General features: G+C 37.2%; 1 protein-coding gene across 1 annotated transcript in view; it reads left to right on the top strand.

Moving 5' to 3' along the window:
* The first annotated feature begins 11,434 nt into the window (after positions 1-11,434).
* Positions 11,435-22,748, top strand: part of LOC125775401 (uncharacterized) — a 137,702-nt gene continuing 126,388 nt past the window's right edge. The window contains exon 1 of the mRNA XM_049445961.1: positions 11,435-13,686. Within this exon, the coding sequence (XP_049301918.1) occupies positions 12,521-13,606 (1,086 nt within the window). The 5' untranslated portion in view covers positions 11,435-12,520 and the 3' untranslated portion in view covers positions 13,607-13,686. The remainder of the gene's footprint in view (positions 13,687-22,748) is intronic.

Raw genomic sequence — 22,748 nt, 5'->3', positions numbered from 1 at the left:
CACTTCTTCTTGATTTCGTTCTGTAAATATAAACGAAATCATTTAAATGCGTGCAAGTTAATACCACCAGTTCATATTAAATAGAAGAAAGTGCGTGGATCTATAAACTATCCACATAAAAACAAATAAATAAAAAAATTCTGTAAATCAGAAATTTCACCAAAAAACTGATTTCATTTAAACCTCGCACATGGCCGCCAACGACGACCATTGCACAACCAACCGCCAAAATTCGACTTAAAAAGCAACAGCAGCAGCAAAGTCAACAATAGCCGCAATAGTAACACCAGCAACAGCAGCAATAGCAACAGTAACAACAGCAGCAGTAGAAGCAGCAACATAAAATTAGTTGTAAGTAAGGCTTATACATATATATTTATTAATTAAATTAAGTATAAAAATTGTTTATCGTGAGTATTAATTTGCTTCATGAAACTCACAAATACATATAGTATATAAAAAAGGGCAAACCCGAAAAATAACGATTATAAAAAAGAGGCGATAGGAATAAAGAATTTTTAAGAGATCAAGATAATTTTATAATTTTTCAAAATGGCAGTGAATAATTTTACTGTAGACGATATAGCTAGATTAATAGCTACACAAACCGCAAACTTAAGAACTGAGATAGCTCAGTTGAGTAATAGAATTAAAATTTTAACAGATGCGTCACACGTAACTGAGTATGAAACCCAAGGAATTAATGATTCCATAACATGTGACGAAAATTTAGACATAATAAAGTCTTTGCCAGAATTTTCCGGTAAATCTTATGTCAGCTGGAGAGAAGCTGCAAAGAATTCGATGAGCCTATATATTGAAGGTAGTAGAAGGTATTTTGGAGCACTAACTATCCTCCGAAATAAGATTGTAGGTAATGCCAATGATATGTTAACTAATCATGGCACAGTTTTGAATTTAGAAGCAATATTTGCAAGATTAGATTTTGCTTACGCCGACAGACGACCAATTCACGTAATTGATCAAGAAATGAGCGTTATGAGACAAGGATCGACATCCTTAATTGATTATTATAATGGAGTCAATCAGAAATTGACATTACTAATAAATAAAACTATAATGACGCACGGCACCAATTCAGATATTACAAAACAATTAAATATCAAGAATCGAGAAACCGCGTTAAGAACTTTTATAACTGGTTTAAATTACCCTATAAACCAGATACTATTTGCATTAACACATACCGATTTGCCAAATGCTCTTGCTAAAGCACAAGAACTTCATTCAAATCAAATACGATCGCAATTTGCTTTGCAATTTACTAAAAACAATCATGAAATTGGTTCACGAAACAAGCCTCAAGCTAACCGAAGATATTCAAATTTTCAGAATATCTTAAGGCACCCCCAAATGAATAATAATTCATACCAAATGTATTCCAATCACCCAGAACCTATGAAAGTGGATCAATCAATCCAATTAATAAATAAACCCAGTCATGTGCAAAGAAACCAACCACATGTTAGGAGTAACAGGTATAATTGGCAGACCAATTATCAGCCAACAAACGTACCAAAAAGCTCAATTGAAAGTGCACAAATAAGCGCACAACCTCAACCAAAAATTCAACGAATTAATAATATTGGTGAGAACCATTTTTAAGGGTAAATTCTGATTTGCCGTATGTTATTAAAACCGATACAAAAACTGGGCAAATCTTTAGAATTCTCATAGATACGGGGGCAAACAGCTCATATATACGGGCCGGAATTTATAATAATAAAAACATTTTAGTAATTAAGAAGAAGGTTAGAACCATTCATGGTTCGACCATAATAAAACATTTTCATAATATCAATCTGTTTGGTATACAGGAACGTTTCTATGAAATTAACAATTTAGAGAGTGATCTTTTAATTGGAATTAATTTCCTAAATAAAATCGGAGCGACAATTGATATTCCGAATAGAAAATTGATTTATGGGAATAATAAAACAGAGAAAATACATTTTCTCAATGATTTAATTATACTAAACCCCTTGGGACAAAAAGGTCCTGAGGCACCCGTCAATGATAATATTAGCAAAAATGATACTAAGGATAGAAAAATTAATGAAGCAAATGCTCACAATACTTTAAAAATAAATAATGTTGGAATTTCTAACGAAGTTGCTGACGCATTATCAAGACAAGTATTAAATAATTTAACTAGTTCATGTGAGTCGAGTGACTCAAGTGATTCACTAATAGAAACCCAACATTCCGCAGAAAGTAGCGATGAGTACCAAATTCATGAAACAAAAAAACCTTTGAATCATTTTAAGCAGCAGATAGTAATCGATAATGGAGCAAAAATTACTGTCTTAGAGACTATTTCTTCTTTTAATAATAAACGTTTTTTTAATTGAATATGACAGACCAGAAAATATAATTGGTATTTTAAAAGAATATATGAATCCAAAAGTAGTTACAGGAATATTTTGCACACCTGAAGTGCTATATGCAATAAAAAACATTTTGAAGGAGACATTTCCCACGATAAAATTCCTATATACTAAACTATTCCCTAATGATATATGCAATAAAGAAGATCAAGGATCGATAATCGAGCAAACACATAATAGAGCACATAGAAATTATAGGGAAAATTTGGCACAAATTATGCAGCAATATTATTGGCCTTTAATGATAAAACAATTTAAACAGTACGCAAAAAATTGTAGCATATGTAATAGTAATAAATATGAAAGACATCCGAAACTAATTCCAATAGGGGAAGCACCAATACCAAACAAAGAGGGAGAACAACTCCATATAGATATTTTTTTTCGCACAAAAGCTTAAATTTCTTACATGTATAGATTCATATTCCAAATTTCTAATCGTAAAATATATAGAAGACAAATCAAATTTAGAAGAAAAAGTTTTGGAACTGTTACAAACATTTCCAAATGTTAAAAGTATATTTATTGATAATGAACCAGGCTTAAGTACGATACAGTTCAAGTCTTTAATGGAAAGGATTAATGTGCAAATTTATTATTGTACACCACGCCACAGCACAAGTAATGGCCAAATAGAAAGAGTTCATTCAACACTGATTGAAATCACCAGATGTTTAAAGCAAGAACACAACTTAGTTAGTAATTTTGAATCAATTATGAGAGCAGTTCAACAGTATAATAAAACAATTCGTTCTGCAACAGGTAAACAACCTTGCAACATTTTATTTAATAAAGAGCCTCATGATAATATGAAAAATGTGTTACAAAATGCTCAAGAGAAAATGCTAGAGCATCATAACAAGAAAAGGCTTCAGAAAAGTTATAAAAAAGGAGATATTATTTATGAAAAAATTTATGGGGAAAGAAATAAATTAAACCCCAAGTACAAAAAACAAATAGTATTAGAAGATTTAGGAAATACAGTTAAAATACAAAACAGGAACAGAATAATTCATAAAGATAATATCAAATCTTAAATCTTTTACCTTCAATATACAGAAAAAGAAATGTTTAGTCTAAAAGTTGTCACATGTAAAAAGACTTCCATCAAAAAAATAATTAGGAGTAAATTAAGATTTCAAAATTGTACTGTTCAAATTGATAAATTAGTTTATAGCCTCACATACTATATCTATTTGAATCGGGACGCTTCAATTTAGAGGTGGGGGAGTTAATACCACCAGTTCATATTACATGAACATATCTTATATTTGTCATTCATATGTAACATGACACTTACGACCCATATGGTCCGTCATAAGTGGATTGGATATTTAGTTTAGAACAAAATATGTAACCCATATGGTACTTTGATAATACTGTCCGCCTTAGGTGGTCCAAAAATGTAACTCATAGATTGTAAGACGAATCTTTCCACTTGTAACATATGTCCTACATATGTCCTATCTCAAGTGGATTGTAGATATACTTCCTAGAATGTAAGATTAATATTTGTATCTAGTCTTAAGCAAAATATTGTGTATAAGAAAACATAATAAAGAAAACGAGGTAGTCGACCACAGGCAGTTGCCCGTAGTTGCCCAAAACAAAACAACTTATTAATTTGCATTCTCTTAGAAAGTAATTAAGCAAACCATCACCTGATCCAAATACTTGTAACATCGACAAATTTTTGAGTGCATTGTTACCAATATTTTCACACAGTTTTCTTTTTTCACTTTTTCGTGGCATTTTGTAAGATTTTAATTCTTTTTAAGTAATTTTTTAAATAAACGCACGCATTTATACAGAAATTTCTCTTCTAAATTAACCCTGGATTTGGTTTTTCAAATGCAACACTGGCAGAAAAGTCAAAATACCTATTTACGCGGCTTTATACGTATGAAAAAAAGGAGCGTTCCAAAAAACTAACAACTTATTAATTTGCATTCTCTTAGAAAGTAATTAAGCAAACCATCACCTGATCCAAATACTTGTAACATCGACAAATTTTTGAGTGCATTGTTACCAATATTTTCACACAGTTTTCTTTTTTCACTTTTTCGTGGCATTTTGTAAGATTTTAATTCTTTTTAAGTAATTTTTTAAATAAACGCACGCATTTATACAGAAATTTCTCTTCTAAATTAACCCTGGATTTGGTTTTTCAAATGCAACACTGGCAGAAAAGTCAAAATACCTATTTACGCGGCTTTTATACGTATGAAAAAAAGGAGCGTTCCAAAAAACTAAAGCGTAAATTTTTGAACTTATAAGTTTGTACATTTACGAGTTTGGTGGAATACCCTAAATGATAATTACGATTCCATGTTGACATTATCATTTCTTCTCTCACGATATTCTCGTGTACGTTCTGATCTTTCAATTTGTTGCTGTGATTGTAAATTCCCTCTTCTAGTTAGCTCTGCGGATATGCTGTTTATTGTTGATGGACCAGCGCTTTGATTCACTTGTGATGATGATGTACTGACTATAGCATCTAAATCTTGATTACTTTGCTGCTCCAACAGTATTTTCTTTGCTCTAAGTAAAGAAATGCTAATAAGAATTATACGAGCCTTCAATGACATAAGTTTTATCTATATATATAAAACAAAGGCGGGTTTGTTCGAACAATTATAACTCGAGATCTGCTGAACCAATTTTCATTGTTATTGATTCGTTGTATTTGTCTCCACCTCGAATAGCAGAATACATATTAAAAACAATGAAAACTCGATAAAATTGGATAGTTCCAAATAGTAACGTTTTTCCATACAATTTTTTTTTTCAATTTTTGTTTTTTTGTTTTTCAATATTTTGATTTGTAAATTATTTGAATAGTTTAATTTCGGTCGCTTGCTTTTTTATTCCGGCTATTCAAAAGAAAAATTATTGAAAATTATTCAGAGAAAACTTTACGTGTGTTTCACACAAAGAGGTCAATTGCAGATTGAAATCATTTCTCCGGAAATTCCTGATGTAGAGAAAGATCCAGTATTATATGAAGTGGTGGAAACCAATATGGTTCATGGACCTTGCGGACACCACAATCCCTTTTCGGTTTGTATGTCTGACAATAAATGCACGAAACAGTATCCACGTGCTTTTCTTTCGGCAACTCAAACTGGAAATGATGGATATCAACTCTATCGGCGTCGCTCACCAGATAACAGAACATTCAGCATACAACTTAGAAGAGTGAATATCAAAGTTGACAACATATGGATCGTACTATATTCACCTTAATTGTCTAATTCATTTTCAAAACTCATATCAGTGTTTAGTATTGCAGTTTGGTGAAATCGATAAAATACGTTTGTAAGTACGTCACCAAAGGAAGCAACATGGCGATTATTGGTCTTGAACGATACGGTCGATACGTGAACTGCAATAAAGCGCTTTGTAGGATATTTACTTTTGCAATTCATGAACGTTTTCCGACTGTTGTGCGTCTCGCAGTTAATTTGGAGAATGGGCAAAAGGCGTATTTCAACCCAGAGAATACAGTATAGCCAGTGGAAACATCGCCAGCAACAAAATTAACATTGTCGAGTTTTTTCTCAACTTTCGTCAGTGATCCGTTTGTGAGAACATTGCTCTATTCGGAAATACCTTGATATTATACATGGAATGCATCGTCGAAGAAATAGTTACGCAGAAAGCAAGGCCAACCAGTAGATTGACATCCAGGTGTCTAATGCATTAGGACGAATTTACACAATCCACCCGAAAAACGACGATTGTTTCTACCTTCGGTTGCTATTGATTAATGTACGCGGTTCAACTTTATTTGAGTCATTGCTTACTGTGAATGGTTCGATGTGTGCAAGTTTTGGAAAAATAAGCCAGCAATTACATCTGCTGGAACACGTTAATCACTGGAATGAAAATGAAGTTCGCATACTTTTCGATATAAACATCGACATTGCCAAAGACATTTTACATCGTCTTCGCTAAAAATTGGAAATGGTACAATTTCGGTTGATACTTCTGGTGGCTCGATATCAATTCACGAAGGATGAACTCATCACAAATGTTCGGACATTGGCTAAATTATCGTAACTACGATTCCTTAAGTGCACGCGCAATGTTAGCTGCCAAAAATACCGATGTTGTTGACTTAAACTGGAATATTTAAAGTCAAATTCCGGGAGACTTGCGCTCATACAAATCGATCGATCGTCTTGACAATGAAGACGACTCCGTGAGTTATCCAGTGGTATTTTTAAATTCTTTGGACAGGCTTGGTATGCCACCGCATCATTTGCGTCTCAAAGTAGGATCCGTCGTTATTATGTTTTGCAATCTTCATGCGCCGAATACAAGGGGGATAATGCTTGATTCTACGAATTCCTTTGAGTTCTAACGATTTTCCACGTACGTACGTATTCCGGCATAAATAAGGAAATGCTATATTTTTCACACGGCCGTGGCGTGCTCACGAGTTGGAAAACCATATTTTCTGTACACCGGAACAGAAACCAAAAAACGTTGTTTATAAAGCTGCGTTACATTGAGAAAAAAATGAAATGATAAATTTAACTTTCTTTTCATTTCAAAATACATAATTTCACGCAGGACAACGGCTGTGGGGTCAGCTAGTATATAAATAAATAAATACAATTTCTTTCTCTCTCGGTATTCTCGCATGCGTTGAGCTGCAGTTTTCGCCTGTTGTTTTGATGACTCACTAACGCCTTTTTTTCTCTCTCCATCGCCGTGTTGCCTCTGCAGACTTTGCTCTCCTTTCTATTATCGTTATTTCAGAGGGTTCAGGGACTTGATTGTTTTCTGATGGACCAGCACTTTGAATATCATCTGTAGCAATTTCAACTATTGCATCTGGTTCCTGTTGTTGCTTACATTGTTGTTTAAGCCGCGCTTTTCGTGCTCTGAATTCTCGACCATGTTCTGCAGATGTTTTTGGCACTTTATTTAACTTATAATTCCATAATTTCAGTTGTGTAAATGTAGTAAATTATTATTAGAGTCATGAATGATCATAAAAGTAAAATCGAAATTAATGTACCTAACTTCAGTCATTTGTCTCGGTTTTTGTACATGATCTATAGTGAGATTTCCATCATTAACTTCCATTTCATTATTGGCATGTTCAATCACGATGTCACCAATTATTTGTAATGGTAAACCTCTACAATTAATAAGTATTTTATAATTTACGGATTAGTTAAATTTTATATTATTCTATTTTAAAATTTTGCTGAAGTAAATTGTAGAAACGTGAGGTTAAAATACGGAAGAGTAACAAGGAAAAAGCGAGAGAAAAAGAGAAAGAGAGGCAAGAAAAGGACAGAGAATCAAACGCGTCCCAATGTCGATAGTAGAATGCCGCATATTAGTAGAGGGAGAAAATAATCAAGGACAAAGCAACAATGCATATGACGCTACAACGCTAGTAACTGGTTTGAGATGCGTACTCACCTTCGTGATTCATTATCAATTGATTGGGTCTCACTAGGTTTAAAATCTTGTCTTGAATCTGTTGTCACACACTTTTTATTCACAATTTCCGTACGTAATTTCTTCTTAGTTGGTGGTCCTAAAGCACCGCTTTGATACTCGGAGTCTGTGTCACTTTTCTCCATAATTTGTTATTATTTACCCGAAAATTCACATAACATAAACTTTAAAATAAATTTACAATTTTATTCACTTTAAACGTAAAATATTGAATGTATTGAACAATATTAATTCATAAAATTGTTCAAAACGCAATAAAATTACATTAAATTACAATAAAATAACCAAACTATTACCGTTCGCGTAACGCTAGTAAACTCGCAAACGAACTACTGACTGAAGTATACACATATTTCATTTCCCCGCTGTAAGAGAAAGAAAGAAAAATGTGCGCCCGCACTGCTGACGCTTGCCTATATCCCCCACCAATTACCGTTCGCCTCTCCTGATCACACTCTTCGTAACGCGTTCGTCAGTTTACTCACCAAGCCAAGCGCGCGTAAAGAAGTTTCACTTCAAAAATGTTATTACTGAATATTAAAAGTGTGATGCTGTGGCCGACCTGTGCTCGGTGAGAGATCGACGAAAGAAAAAGGGTCTCTTCTTCTGGAGGTGGTGTGATGTCCGCATGTGTGTATATATTCGTGTGTATTAGTGTGTGGTGTCTTCATATATGGATCGCGTTGGTGTGATGTGTTGTCGTTGAATGCCGTGTGTTGAGAAGGGAGAGCTAACTCATCTAGCCACGTGGAGTTGCTAAAAACGATATAAATATGAGAATATTGCAGCTGAATATAAATGACTGCGCCGCAAAACAAGCCCTGCTGCAACATAGAAAGCAACATTGATTCTCGTCCCAGCACGTCCATTAGAGAATTTGAAGACTTCTTCCTGGAATTATCTTTAGAAAGCAGATGTAAATCGCCGGTAATAATGGTAGGCGATTTTAACGCATGGGCTATTGCCTGGGGTAGCAGAAGGTCAAATCATGAGTGCTTCAGAGGCTATCTATACAAATTTCAAAATGACGTCAGTCCGTATTTTCGATGTGTGCGGAGTCCATAGAAGACTCTGATCACGCGTTTTTCCATTGTCCTCGGTTTACAAACATAAGTGAAAAGTTGGAAACTGCACTAGGTGGTAGTTTGACAATGGAAAATTTGACTGCATTTATGTGTCAGTCCTTTAATAAGTAGAAAGGCTTTTCGCGAAGCGGAAACTTCCATCATGACAAAATTCAGGCAGTTACAGCAGAATAGGCGTCGATCCGTTCGAGGTATAGAGGAGATGTGAAATGGCTTGTCGGAGGATGGAGTTATGTGTAGAAGTTTATGCAAGTGAGAAAAGTTCTTTGATCGCCATTCACTTGGAAGGGGCCAGAAATGATTCTTTTACATATGGCTCAAGCAGCTCACGACTTCCGGTCTCTGACCAAGTATCCTGTGGATAGCCTAAGAATATCCGTTTGAAGGCGAGGTAAAGAGAAAAGGCGAACATCCCCTACACAGTCAAAAACAGCCTCGAATGAGAGACCCCCCTTTTGATGGCGAGCATGGCAAAGGAAATATGGATTTCTGGTCCTTTGCGCGTTGGCCTATTCACCGTGGCCATCATTCGATGGAACCAGGAACTGTATGAGATATACGACGGCATTGACATAGTCCCGCGAATTAAAGTACAGCGGATACGCTGGCTAAGTCATGTTGGCCGAATGGACGAAAACACTCCAGCTCTGAAAGTATTCGACGCAGTACCCGCCGGGGGAAACAGATGTGGAGGAAGACCTCCACTCCGTTGAAAGGACAAGGTGGAGAAAGACCTGACTTCACTTGGAATCTCCATTTGGCGCTACCTTCCGAAACGACTAACGAGCTGTTGTTAACTTGCCTATAACCGCGTAAGCGGTTTCTACGCCAGTCTTGTCACTTCCATAAAGTAATACCAAGATAAAGAGATGCCCAACTCTCCTGTCATTGGATAAAACGATAACGCAGCAAATATAAACGTAAATAGCTTAAAAGTAATTTGCATACATAATTATGTATATATGAAACGTTTTTTAATTTTCAGCGAAAACACCGAAAACTCCAATGTGGAAGAAATGCATTGTGCACTGCATCGAAGGAAATACGATTTTTTAATTTCCAAACGATGGAATGGATCTCGAACGGTAAGTAATTTAAATAGACAATAAGTTGTGCAAAAAGTGGAAAATACTTAAAAAATCCGGTGTTACAATTTTTCTTGAGAAACTGAAAAAGTGTAAAAGAATTATCGATACATTTCGATAATTTGAATTTAAATTTCTTAAATAATTAAATGTAACGTTAACACGGGTTCATTTTAATATTTTCAATATGAAAATGAAAGTAATATTTAAATAATACTTAATTGTATAATTTAAATAACTAAACCTAATTAAAGTGGACTAAAATATGTAAAAAAAAAAAGTTTCGATAATCTTGGATATTTTGAAATTAAATTTTTCAAATATTTAAATGTAACGAATATGTGTATTTTTGCACTATATATAATATATGTTGTTATTTTATATTTTTATATATTGTTTTTTCATTTAAATTGGCTTGAATGTTGGCTCAACCATTTAGGTGTTTCCGATGAATATCCAAACATACTTGTATTTTTGCTTGTGAGCGACATTTTTTGAGCCTGTAGAAGCGATTGCGTTCGACGACCGTTCGCGATGTTAATTTAACAATTAGCCCTCGTGCGCACTTTGCTAACTTTGCAGGCTAAAAATGTGCCCATTCCTGCCTTACTACAAAAAACAAATTCGAGTTCGTAGATGGGCGTTATGCCATGCCCCCAAATCGCCAGTAACAGAAAACATATAAAGTGCCATAACTAAACATTAAATTAAGATATAAAGCTAAAACAGACAGACTTGTATAGAGAATCCCAGTGGCAAGGAGCACATGTGGGAAATTTTTTTTGAAAAAGTGGGCGTGGGCTCGCTCTCTAACAAGTTTATAGCGGGATTCTGTAACCAGTTTATAGTTTTTATTTGAGAAATTTTGAGGTAAAATCTCAATTTGTGACACGTTACTATTCACTAAACAGTCTCTAGCGTTAGTCTCAAAATATTGCCTCAAATTTGAGACCTGGTAGTTAGCAGGTCACAAAACCAAAAAGAGCTCTTGTCTGCCATTTTGAATATACTGAATAGAGATCATCATAGATATTAATCGATTGTGGTATTTTTATATTTTGTAAGCAACTCAAACACGAAAAGCTGAAAAATAAATCAGTTTTACATAAATTTTGTAAATATTATGAAACAAAGTCAACGTATATTTTTATTTTTATTGATAATTGTGTTTTTTGACTATGTTATAGAAAATTTAATATTTGTTATCGACATATTTATTTTCATTCAAGTTTAAAAACATGTCTGAATAATGAAATGTAATAGATTTTGTGACTGTCACTTACAGAATAGCAAAATCGTCTCAAGTCTCAAAAATTGTCTCTAACTTAAAATTTCAAATTTAGAGACTTGAGACTGTATCACAGTACAGAAGTACACACACAGTACAGAACACATCTCCTAAACCACTTAAGCTACAATAACCAAATTTGGTGAGTACAAATCTTATTAGAACTTCTACCGACAGTATGAAAATGGATGAAGTCGGAGGATAACCCCGCTCACGTCTCATATAACGGTACTGTAAAAAACTACTAAAAGCACTATAAATCAATAACTAAGTACGCCATGACATACAATTTTACCACGAAGATGGTATGAGAAAGCTTTATAGAAACGGTCCAAAAATTGGAGGATGGGCGTGGCAACGCCCACTTTTGGTGAAAGCCCAAATTTCGGGACCCGACCAAACCAATTTCGACAAAACTTAGTATGTGGCATTCTTGAAATGGGTTGAATCCGTATTGGTCACGTAGCCCCCATATACTTTACATAAAAATTTCCAAACTTTGGGGTGACTTTGTACCGCATATACTCGTATCGGCCAAAATGTGAGTTATCCCAATGAAAATTAAAGAACGTGTTTTACTCATAGCAGTGTATCTTTGTGCCTAAAATAAATAAATTTGAGCGAAAACTTTGCAAAGGGGTTAGGGGTTATCTAATATCGGGATTTTAGAACGTCCGGCTGACTCTATATGATTGGTTTTAAACCTGAAAGTATTTCCCTTGCTTTGATTCTTGCAAGCTGCAAGAGCATATCATGTTCGATTGCATCCGAACTTAGCCCGTTTTTGCATGTTGGAAATAATATTGAATATTGCTAAAGAACCGTATATTTCAGTTTATATTAATTAAAGGTTACATTTTTATATTTTAAATGATATTTTTAACAAACAGAACGTAATTACCATATACTACTTATGCGATGAGTTCATAATGAGTCATAAATTTAGCAAAAGTAAAATAATTAAAATAGATAAGTCTCAAATCAATAATACTGTTTAGAAGAAAAAATTTGATATAATCTTTCCTTTTTCTCTTATGGCACATGATTTTTTGTAATAACGGGTGATTTTTTTGAGGTTAGGATTTTCATGCATTAGTATTTGACAGATCACGTGGGATTTCAGACATGGTGTCAAAGAGAAAGATGCTCAGTATGCTTTGACATTTCATCATGAATAGACTTACTAACGAGCAACGCTTGCAAATCATTGAATTTTATTACCAAAATCAGTGTTCGGTTCGAAATGTGTTTCGCGCTTTACGTCCGATTTATGGTCTACATAATCGACCAAGTGAGCAAACAATTAATGCGATTGTGACCAAGTTTCGCACTCGGTTTACTTTATTGGACATTAAACCAACCACACGAATGCGTACAGTGCGTACAGAAGAGAATATTGCGTCTGTTTCTGAGAGTGTGGCTGAAGACCGTGAAATGTCGATTCGTCGCCGTTCGCAGCAATTGGGTTTGTGTTATTCGACCACATGGAAGATTTTACGCAAAGATCTTGGTGTAAAACCGTATAAAATACAGCTCGTGCAAGAACTGAAGCCGAACGATCTGCCACAACGTCGAATTTTCAGTGAATGGGCCCTAGAAAAGTTGGCAGAAAATCCGCTTTTTTATCGACAAATTTTGTTCAGCGATGAGGCTCATTTCTGGTTGAATGGCTACGTAAATAAGCAAAATTGCCGCATTTGGGGTGAAGAGCAACCAGAAGCCGTTCAAGAACTGCCCATGCATCCCGAAAAATGCACTGTTTGGTGTGGTTTGTACGCTGGTGGAATCATTGGACCGTATTTTTTCAAAGATGCTGTTGGACGCAACGTTACGGTGAATGGCGATCGCTATCGTTCGATGCTAACAAACTTTTTGTTGCCAAAAATGGAAGAACTGAACTTGGTTGACATGTGGTTTCAACAAGATGGCGCTACATGCCACACAGCTCGCGATTCTATGGCCATTTTGAGGGAAAACTTCGGACAACAATTCATCTCAAGAAATGGACCCGTAAGTTGGCCACCAAGATCATGCGATTTAACGCCTTTAGACTATTTTTTGTGGGGCTACGTCAAGTCTAAAGTCTGCAGAAATAAGCCAGCAACTATTCCAGCTTTGGAAGACAACATTTCCGAAGAAATTCGGGCTATTCCGGCCGAAATGCTCGAAAAAGTTGCCCAAAATTGGACTTTCCGAATGGACCACCTAAGACGCAGCCGCGGTCAACATTTAAATGAAATTATCTTCAAAAAGTAAATGTCATGAACCAATCTAACGTTTCAAATAAAGAACCGATGAGATTTTGCAAATTTTATGCGTTTTTTTTTAAAAAAAAAGTTATCAAGCTCTTAAAAAATCACCCTTTATAAAGTTTGGAAAATCCCTAAATTATTTGTATAAGTTGTAAGAATTTTGCATATGGTAATATGGAATACTGGAATTGTTTACAAAAAAGTTTAACGGACAGCTTCTCAAAAGCAATGAAATGTTAATTACACTTTTAAATATAACTGTTTGAACTACACCACATGTCCTATTCACATACAACTAAGTACGGTATATTGGATTATAATATTGCTATATTAGGAAAGTTTTGTATAAAACAGGGAAGAATGCCACGCAAGGCACCAATGAAGTTTGTGAAGTTTACGGAGACGATGCTGCATCAGTTCGTGTAGGACAACAATGGTTCGCTCGCTTCGGTTCTGGAAATTTCGAAATTTCGATTTACACTATGCACACTGGTCCATTCCATAGGCCTAAAATTAGATATAAAAAATTTGAAATTTACCACTGTAAGGTGGCGCCAATTCGTCCTTCTCCACCTGGTCCTTCCAACGAAGTGTTGATCATCCTGTGCTTCCCCCGGCGGGTACTGCGTCCAATACTTTCAGAGCTGGAGTGTTTTAGTCCATCCGGACAACATTACCTAGCCAGCGTAGCCGCTGACTTTTAATTTGCTGAACCATGCCAATGTCATCGTATATTTCAAGCAGTCCATCGTTGCATCTTTTATACAAAATAACTTACTGATGTAGATATACATCAGTATGCATTACAGTCACTATTATTAATGAAACTAAGTACTATTCTAGTATACGATTGTCATCGAATTATGCTTACTGTAGTGTATGAAAATCTTTGAAGCAGTTGTTTTTCTGATTAAGACACAACGGTACATTACATTTGGTACACGACCATTGTGTTGTGCCCTTACAATTGGGCATCTTGCACCGTAATCGATTGGCAAATACAGGCCAATGTTCGACACCATCTATGCGCACATCTTTTGACGGGAGCGGATGTTGTGGACCTTTTTGCTTTTTTATATGAAGCTCGCATTCTAAAGAGGAAGTACTAGGACGCCCTCTTTTACTACCACTAGTCATACTTATATTACACAGTGTGTCAGCCAAACAATTTCGATACTCTCCAAGATCAGGCAGTTGCTTTTTTGGGACACCTTTAACAGTTAGTTTTTTTTTCATAAGCACCCATGAGTTGATCACAGTGAGGTCCAGTAAATGGTAAAACAAGCGTAAATACCATTTCCGGCTCTTCACTCGAATCCGGTAACGTCCTAAAAAGCTATCCATGAGATCAACTCCGCGCATATGCATACTGTATTCTTGCACAATTTTGGGACAAGGAATATCAATTTTTTGTTTAGTCTTTTTATCGTATCTTGATAATTTTCCAACAGGTTCGGCGCCAACGTGAGTCGATAAAAGCGTGACGACTTTATTGTCTTTCCACGCAGTGGCCAAAAAGTCTACTCCATCTGAATGGGAAACTTGTTCTCATAAGGTCCTCTCGGAATACAAGATTTCATAAATTCCTTTTTGTCAGGGAGCCGACAATTGGGTAGCCTGTTCTGTTGAATAGTTCCCACACATTGTATACCCTGTTTTTTCAAATAATTAACCAAAGGCAGGGATGTATAAAAATTATCGAAAAATACAATATGATTGTTCATCCTTGGTATAGCTCTCGCCAAACGTATAACAACGTTATTTGTTATTCCGAGATCAGGCTCATCGGCTGGTTTGTGTTGTTTTTCTTCTTGGCCAGAATAGACCTCAAATCTGTAAGCGTATCCCATAAGATTACAGAGAACAAAAAGCTTATAACCCCACTTGTGAGGCTTATTAGGTAAATATTGTTTTAGGAAATGTGCAATTTTAGTTGAACACATTTGCTCATCTATAGAAAGTCGTTGTTCTATTGCAACTGATGGAAATATTGTATTTAGCCGAATCTTATGGAGGCGATCGTGATCAGAATGATCTCGCGGATGATGTTTACTATTGTCATTGAAATGTAAATAGCTCCTAATCATCTCAAATCTATTTACCGGCATTGCGCTCTTTACAGGTTCGTAGCCAAATTTGGAATGCCAGTATGAGCGTACACAAGGAAAATGCTCCACTGACATAAATAAAAGAATTCCTATGAATTTTTTTAACTCCCCAACAGTAAAAGTAAATGATATTGAAGGGTTCTTTTGTACTGCATATATGTATGTAAGTTGGTTTCATCAACAATTTTTTGAAGAAACTCAGGTGTGAAGTAGTGCATAAAACATTTATATGGTGTATCAAGTTCAGTTATAGCAGAGTCTGTTGTGCTTGGTTGGTGAATTAATTTGGCCTCGTCATAAAACAAACTGTCTTTTTTCCAAATGATTTTTCTTTTATCGAACTCTGCTAAATTTTCATGACCTTCCTGCATGGGTAAACAAGTAATAATTTGACTTGATGGGCCAAGAAAATCTTGAACTATAGGTGGATCAATATAGGTAGGATCTTCTTCCTCTACATCCTCGTCTCCAATCCTCGAATTGTTTCTCTTGCATTAGCGTAAAAGGTTTCTTCATCTTCCAAACCGTCCTCAGATATATTTCCATCTTCTAAGGTCGCTAGAAGTTGTTCTATGTTTTATCCGCCACTGTGCGGAACATTCTAGAAAAATAATTATATAATTCATATGAATAAATTATATATTTATAAGAAATAAATCAAACATAAAAAAGATATTATTATACCCACAGTAAAACTATTATTTGCCGATTTTGCATACTGATGTATTTCTACATCACAATTATAACGCTCGTATTTACTGTAACTGTTATTGAATTCCCCCCTACATAGGGTTGTGCGCTGGGTTTGGGACCCGCCACGTAAAAAAACAACCCCAGCGAATAGCAACAACCAGCCTCGGATGAGAGACCCCCCTTTTGATATGAGCGCTTGGAGCTCGCTTATGAGAGCTGCCCCCGCCACGATGTCAAAATCGTGCTTGGCGACTTCAACGCCAGGGTGGGCAAAGAAGGTATCTTTGGCACTACGGTCGGTAAATTCAGCCTCCACGAGGAAACATCCCCAAATGGGTTGAGGCTGATCGACTTCGCCGGGGCCCGAAATATGGTTATCTGTAGTACTAGATTCCAGCATAAGAAGATTCATCAAGCTACCTGGCTGTCTCCGGATCGAAAAACTACCAACCAGATCGATCATGTTGTGATAGACGGAAGACACGTCTCCAGTGTTTTAGATGTGCGTGCGCTCCGAGGTCCTAACATCGACTCGGACCACTATCTTGTTGCAGCTAAGATTCGCACCCGCCTCTGTGCAGCAAAAAACGCACGCCAACAAACACAAGGAAGGTTCGACGTCGAGAAGCTGCAATCACAACAGACAGCCGAGCGATTTTCTACTCGGCTTGCACTCCTGCTCTCTGAGAGCACTCGTCAACAACTCGGTATAAGGGAACTGTGGGACGGCATTTCAAACTCCTTACGTACAGCTGCAACCGAAACCATTGGTTTTCGGAAGGTGCAAAAGAACAGCTGGTACGACGAGGAGTGCCGTGTCGCAGCGGAGAGAAAACAGGCTGCCTACCTCGCAACGTTACGATCGACCACAACACGTGCGGGATGGGATAGATACCGAGAGTTGAAGAGGGAAGCGAGACGCATTTGTAGACAGAAAAAGAAAGAGGCCGAAATGCGTGAGTACGAAGAGCTTGATAAGCTGGCCGACAGGGGTAATGCTCGAAAATTCTACCAAAAGATGCGGCGGCTTACAGAAGGTTTCAAGACCGGAGCATACTCATGTAGAACCCCCCAAGGTGATCTAGTCACCGATGCCCAGAGCATACTTAAATTATGGAGGGAACACTTCTCCAGCCTGCTGAATGGCAGTGAACACACAACGCCAGGAGAAGACGAACCCGATTCCCCAATCGATGACGATGGAAAAGACGTTCCATTGCCCGACCAAGAAGAAGTTCGAATAGCAATTACCCGCCTGAAGAACAACAAAGCGGCGGGGGCGGATGGATTGCCAGCCGAGCTATTCAAACACGGCGGCGAAGAACTGATAAGGAGCATGCATCAGCTTCTTTGTAAAATATGGTCGGACGAAAGCATGCCCAACGATTGGAATTTAAGTGTGCTATGCCCAATCCATAAAAAAGGAGACCCCACAATCTGCGCCAACTACCGTGGGATTAGCCTCCTTAATATCGCGTATAAGGTTCTATCGAGCGTATTGTGTGAAAGATTAAAGCCCACCGTCAACAAACTGATTGGACCTTATCAGTGTGGCTTCAGACCTGATAAATCAACAACCGACTAGATATTCACCATGCGCCAAATCTTGGAAAAGACCCGTGAAAGGAGAATCGACACACATCACCTCTTCGTCGATTTTAAAGCTGCTTTCGACAGTACGAAAAGGAGCTGCCTTTATGCCGCAATGTCTGAATTTGGTATCCCCGCAAAACTAATACGGCTGTGTAAACTGACATTGAGCGGGACCAAAAGCTCCGTCAGGATCGGGAAGGACCTCTCCGAGCCGTTCGATACCAAACGAGGTTTCAGACAAGGCGACTCCCTATCGTGCGATTTCTTCAATCTGCTGCTGGAGAAAATAGTTCGAGCTGCAGAACTTAATCGAGCAGGTACAATCTTTTATAAGAGTGTACAGCTGCTGGCGTATGCCGATGATATTGATATCATCGGTCTCAACACCCGCGCCGTTAGTTCTGCTTTCTCCAGACTGAACAAGGAAGCAACGCAAATGGGTCTGGCAGTGAACGAGGGCAAGACGAAATATCTCCTGTCATCAAACAAACAGTCGTCGCACTCGCGACTTGGCACTCACGTCACTGTTGACAGTCATAACTTTGAAGTTGTAGATAATTTCGTCTATCTTGGAACCAGCGTAAACACCACCAACAATGTCAGCTTTGAAATCCAACGCAGGATAACTCTTGCCAACAGGTGCTACTTCGGACTGAGTAGGCAATTGAGAAGCAAAGTCCTCTCTCGACAAACAAAAACCAAACTCTATAAGTCACTCATAATTCCCGTCCTGCTATATGGTGCAGAGGCCTGGACGATGTCAACAACAGATGAGTCGACGTTGCGAGTTTTCGAGAGAAAAGTTCTGCGAAAGATTTATGGTCCTTTGCGCGTTGGCCACGGCGAATATCGCATTCGATGGAACGATGAGCTGTACGAGATATACGACGACATTGACATAGTTCAGCGAATTAAAAGACAGCGGCTACGCTGGCTAGGTCATGTTGTCCGAATGGACGAAAACACTCCAGCTCTGAAAGTATTCGACGCTGTACCCGCCGGGGGAAGCAGAGGAAGAGGAAGACCTCCACTCCGTTGGAAGGACCAAGTGGAGAAGGACCTGGCTTCGCTTGGAATATCCAATTGGCGCCACGTAGCGAAGAGAAGAAACGACTGGCGCGCTGTTGTTGACTCGGCTATAATCGCGTAAGCGGTGTCTACGCCAGTAAAGAAGAAGAAGAAGTTATTGAATTCTAAATAAAACCAATGTAATGTGTTTTTCTTACCTTTATCCTCTCATAAATCACTTTTAGCACGTAATAATACTACTTACTATCCACCAAAATGAAATTACAATTTTACCGCCAAAGTGTGTATTTGTAAGTGGCGCGAGCTAAGGAACGTTTCATTTCTCAAAAAAGCCAAAACCTTTCTTGTGTATGTCGAACCACGCATAAACAAATAGTGATAAGCAATTCCAATATATGGTGTGAAATAGAAATGGTATCACACATAACGAGTGTTATCTCCTACACGCTATTCTCTCGGGACTGTTTGTAACGACAAACATTCGACTGTAGATAGTGTGTCTATCTTCAAATAATATAGCAGACAGCAAATAGAAACTACAAATAACATAGCAGACCGCAAACAGAAACTTGTACCATAAAGTAGTATAAATAGCACTAAATTATCAAAATGTACTTAGTCTTAATTTTGTATTAATAAAGGGACTTGCCCTGACGGTGCAAAGTACAAACAAAAGTGAATCAATTGTGATTAACTGGGGGCTCAACCGGGATAGCAAATTTTTACTTGCTATCAAAAAAGGCTAGGAGACATCCTTGAAAAGAAAGAAACTCCGCGATCCTTAAGAAGGATAAATTAATTATTATTATTAAAATACCACGGGACGTAGGACTTCCGATACAAAGTGCTTGAATTAGAAGCAAAAGCTATTACGATGAATGAAGCAGCAGCACTCAAAGCACACAATGATGTCCTTACGACTCAACTCAATTCGTGAAAAACCGACTTCGATGCATTAAGGACACAGTCACAGTTTTCAATGACCACGGTACCAACTATGCCTGCTCTAAAACCACAAATCGCACAAGCAAGCCATATGTATAAGCACAGAAATTTTTAAATGCCTACCAACATTTGACGGAGCAGAGGGCGAATATAACCCTTGGCGCACCCAGGTGTGGACACAGATGGAGAATATAAAAGAATTTATATACAGCCCTGAGTATTACAATTGCGTATGCATAATCAGAGCAAAAATAATAGGAGCTGCTTCTAAAGTTCTATCAGTTAATGGAACTCAACTTAATTTCTATGCTATAATCAACCGCTTGGATTATACCTATTCGGATAAACGACCACTACATGTCCTGAAAGAAATAATGATGAAGAAAAGCAAGGAAGTAAAACTCTCACTGAATTCCACGACGAAATACATCAAGCCTTAGCATTCAACAAAAAATAGAAACAATGGAAGAAAATATGCGAGCTGGAAGATTATCAGACGTGAGTGATGACGCCATCCGCACATTTATTATGGAACTCTGGAGCAACTACACCAGAGGTATACTTTATTCAAATAAACCAAAGAGCCTTGGTGAAGCATATGCGATTGCTTGCACCATTTACCATGATAATCACGATCTACACTTCGAGAGCACTGTTCCCCGTCGATATGATTCGAGACATAAAGATCAGACCACCTTTTATCACCAAAGGAATAATCATCAACTGAGACCAGCATATCGCGTTCATCCTCAACGGCAACCAACGTATGAAGAGAGAAGGAAACATAATTCTGGTAGCTACAACCAGCGAAATGGCCAAAAACAATCAAAACCTATACCAATGGAAGTGGACTTTTCACACCAATACGTGAAGCAAACGTATACAAACAATAAAGTACAGCGTATAAACCAAACGGAACAAGCTGACATAGCATCTGTGAACAGCTACGAGGAAAATTTTGAATCTGGCAGTACTTTTTTAGGCGAATAAACGGGTTGCCATGCCAAAAAGTGATCACAATGTACGGGCATCACTTAGTATTCTTTGAAATAAGCGAATTAAAAGAATTCAACATAATCTTAGGTGAACAAGGTCTCAGATTAATTAAGGGAGAGATTAACCTCTTTGATTATAGTTTAAAATACCAGAAGAAAGTAGCAGGAAAAAAGGAACTTTTCATTAATTATACTGTAGATAATGCCAAGTATGAGCAGGAAATTAAGGAAATAATGAAAGCAAATGAAAATATTAGTGACACCCTACCCTTCACAACTAAAGGGTGATTTTTTAAGAGCTTGATAACTTTAAAAAAAAAAAAAACGCATAAAATTTGCAAAATCTCATCGGTTCTTTATTTGAAACGTTAGATTGGTTCATGACATTTACTTTTTGAAGATAATTTCATTTAAATGTTGACCGCGGCTGCGTCTTAGGTGGTCCATTCGGAAAGTCCAATTTTGGGCAACTTTTTCGAGCATTTCGGCCGGAATAGCCCGAAATTCTTCGGAAATGTTGTCTTCCAAAGCTGGAATAGTTGCTGGCTTATTTCTGTAGACCTTAGACTTGACGTAGCCCCACAAAAAATAGTCTAAAGGCGTTAAATCGCATGATCTTGGTGGCCAACTTACGGGTCCATTTCTTGAGATGAATTGTTGTCCGAAGTTTTCCCTCAAAATGGCCATAGAATCGCGAGCTGTGTGGCATGTAGCGCCATCTTGTTGAAACCACATGTCAACCAAGTTCAGTTCTTCCATTTTTGGCAACTAAAAGTTTGTTAGCATCGAACGATAGCGATCGCCATTCACCGTAACGTTGCGTCCAACAGCATCTTTGAAAAAATACGGTCCAATGATTCCACCAGCGTACAAACCACACCAAACAGTGCATTTTTCGGGATGCATGGGCAGTTCTTGAACGGCTTCTGGTTGCTCTTCACCCCAAATGCGGCAATTTTGCTTATTTACGTAGCCATTCAACCAGAAATGAGCCTCATCGCTGAACAAAACACGCGCGCGAAACACATTTCGAACCGAACACTGATTTTGGTAATAAAATTCAATGATTTGCAAGCGTTGCTCGTTAGTAAGTCTATTCATGATGAAATGTCAAAGCATACTGAGCATCTTTCTCTTTGACACCATGTCTGAAATCCCACGTGATCTGTCAAATACTAATGCATGAAAATCCTAACCTCAAAAAAATCACCCGTTACTATCCAAGCTACATTTAGGACGCAAACAGAAGATGCTATTTGGACAAAACAATACCCTCACCCCGTGGCAGATCACGACTTCGTCAATAAAGAAATAGATAGGCTTTTAGAAAATGGAATAATTCAGCCGAGTAAAAGTCCGTACAATTCCCCTATTTGGACTGTTCCAAGGAAAGGATTAGACGGAAATGATAGACCTAAACAGTGAATGGTGGTCGACTACCAAAAACTTAACGCGTATACTATAAACGACCGCTACCCTATACCTGATATTAATATGACAGTTTAAAATTTAGGTAAAGCTAAAGTTTTCTCGACCATCGATTTAAAATCAGGATTCCATCAAATTTTAATAAAGGAATCCGATCGGGAAAAAACCGCATTTTCAGTGAATGGCGCAAAGTATGAGTTTCTTAGGATGCCGTTTGGACTTAAGAACGCACCCTCAATCTTTCAACGATGCATAGACGACATTTTGCGACAATATATCGGTAAATTTGCTTACGTTTATATAGACGATGTTTTAATATGTTTTTCTACGCCTGAAGAACACATAGAATATATTC

Source organism: Bactrocera dorsalis, chromosome 1, assembly GCF_023373825.1.
Source record: "Bactrocera dorsalis isolate Fly_Bdor chromosome 1, ASM2337382v1, whole genome shotgun sequence".
Taxonomy (NCBI): Eukaryota; Metazoa; Arthropoda; class Insecta; order Diptera; family Tephritidae; genus Bactrocera; species Bactrocera dorsalis.
Note: the sequence above shows the minus strand (reverse complement) of the source record. Positions and strands in the feature narration are given on the sequence as shown.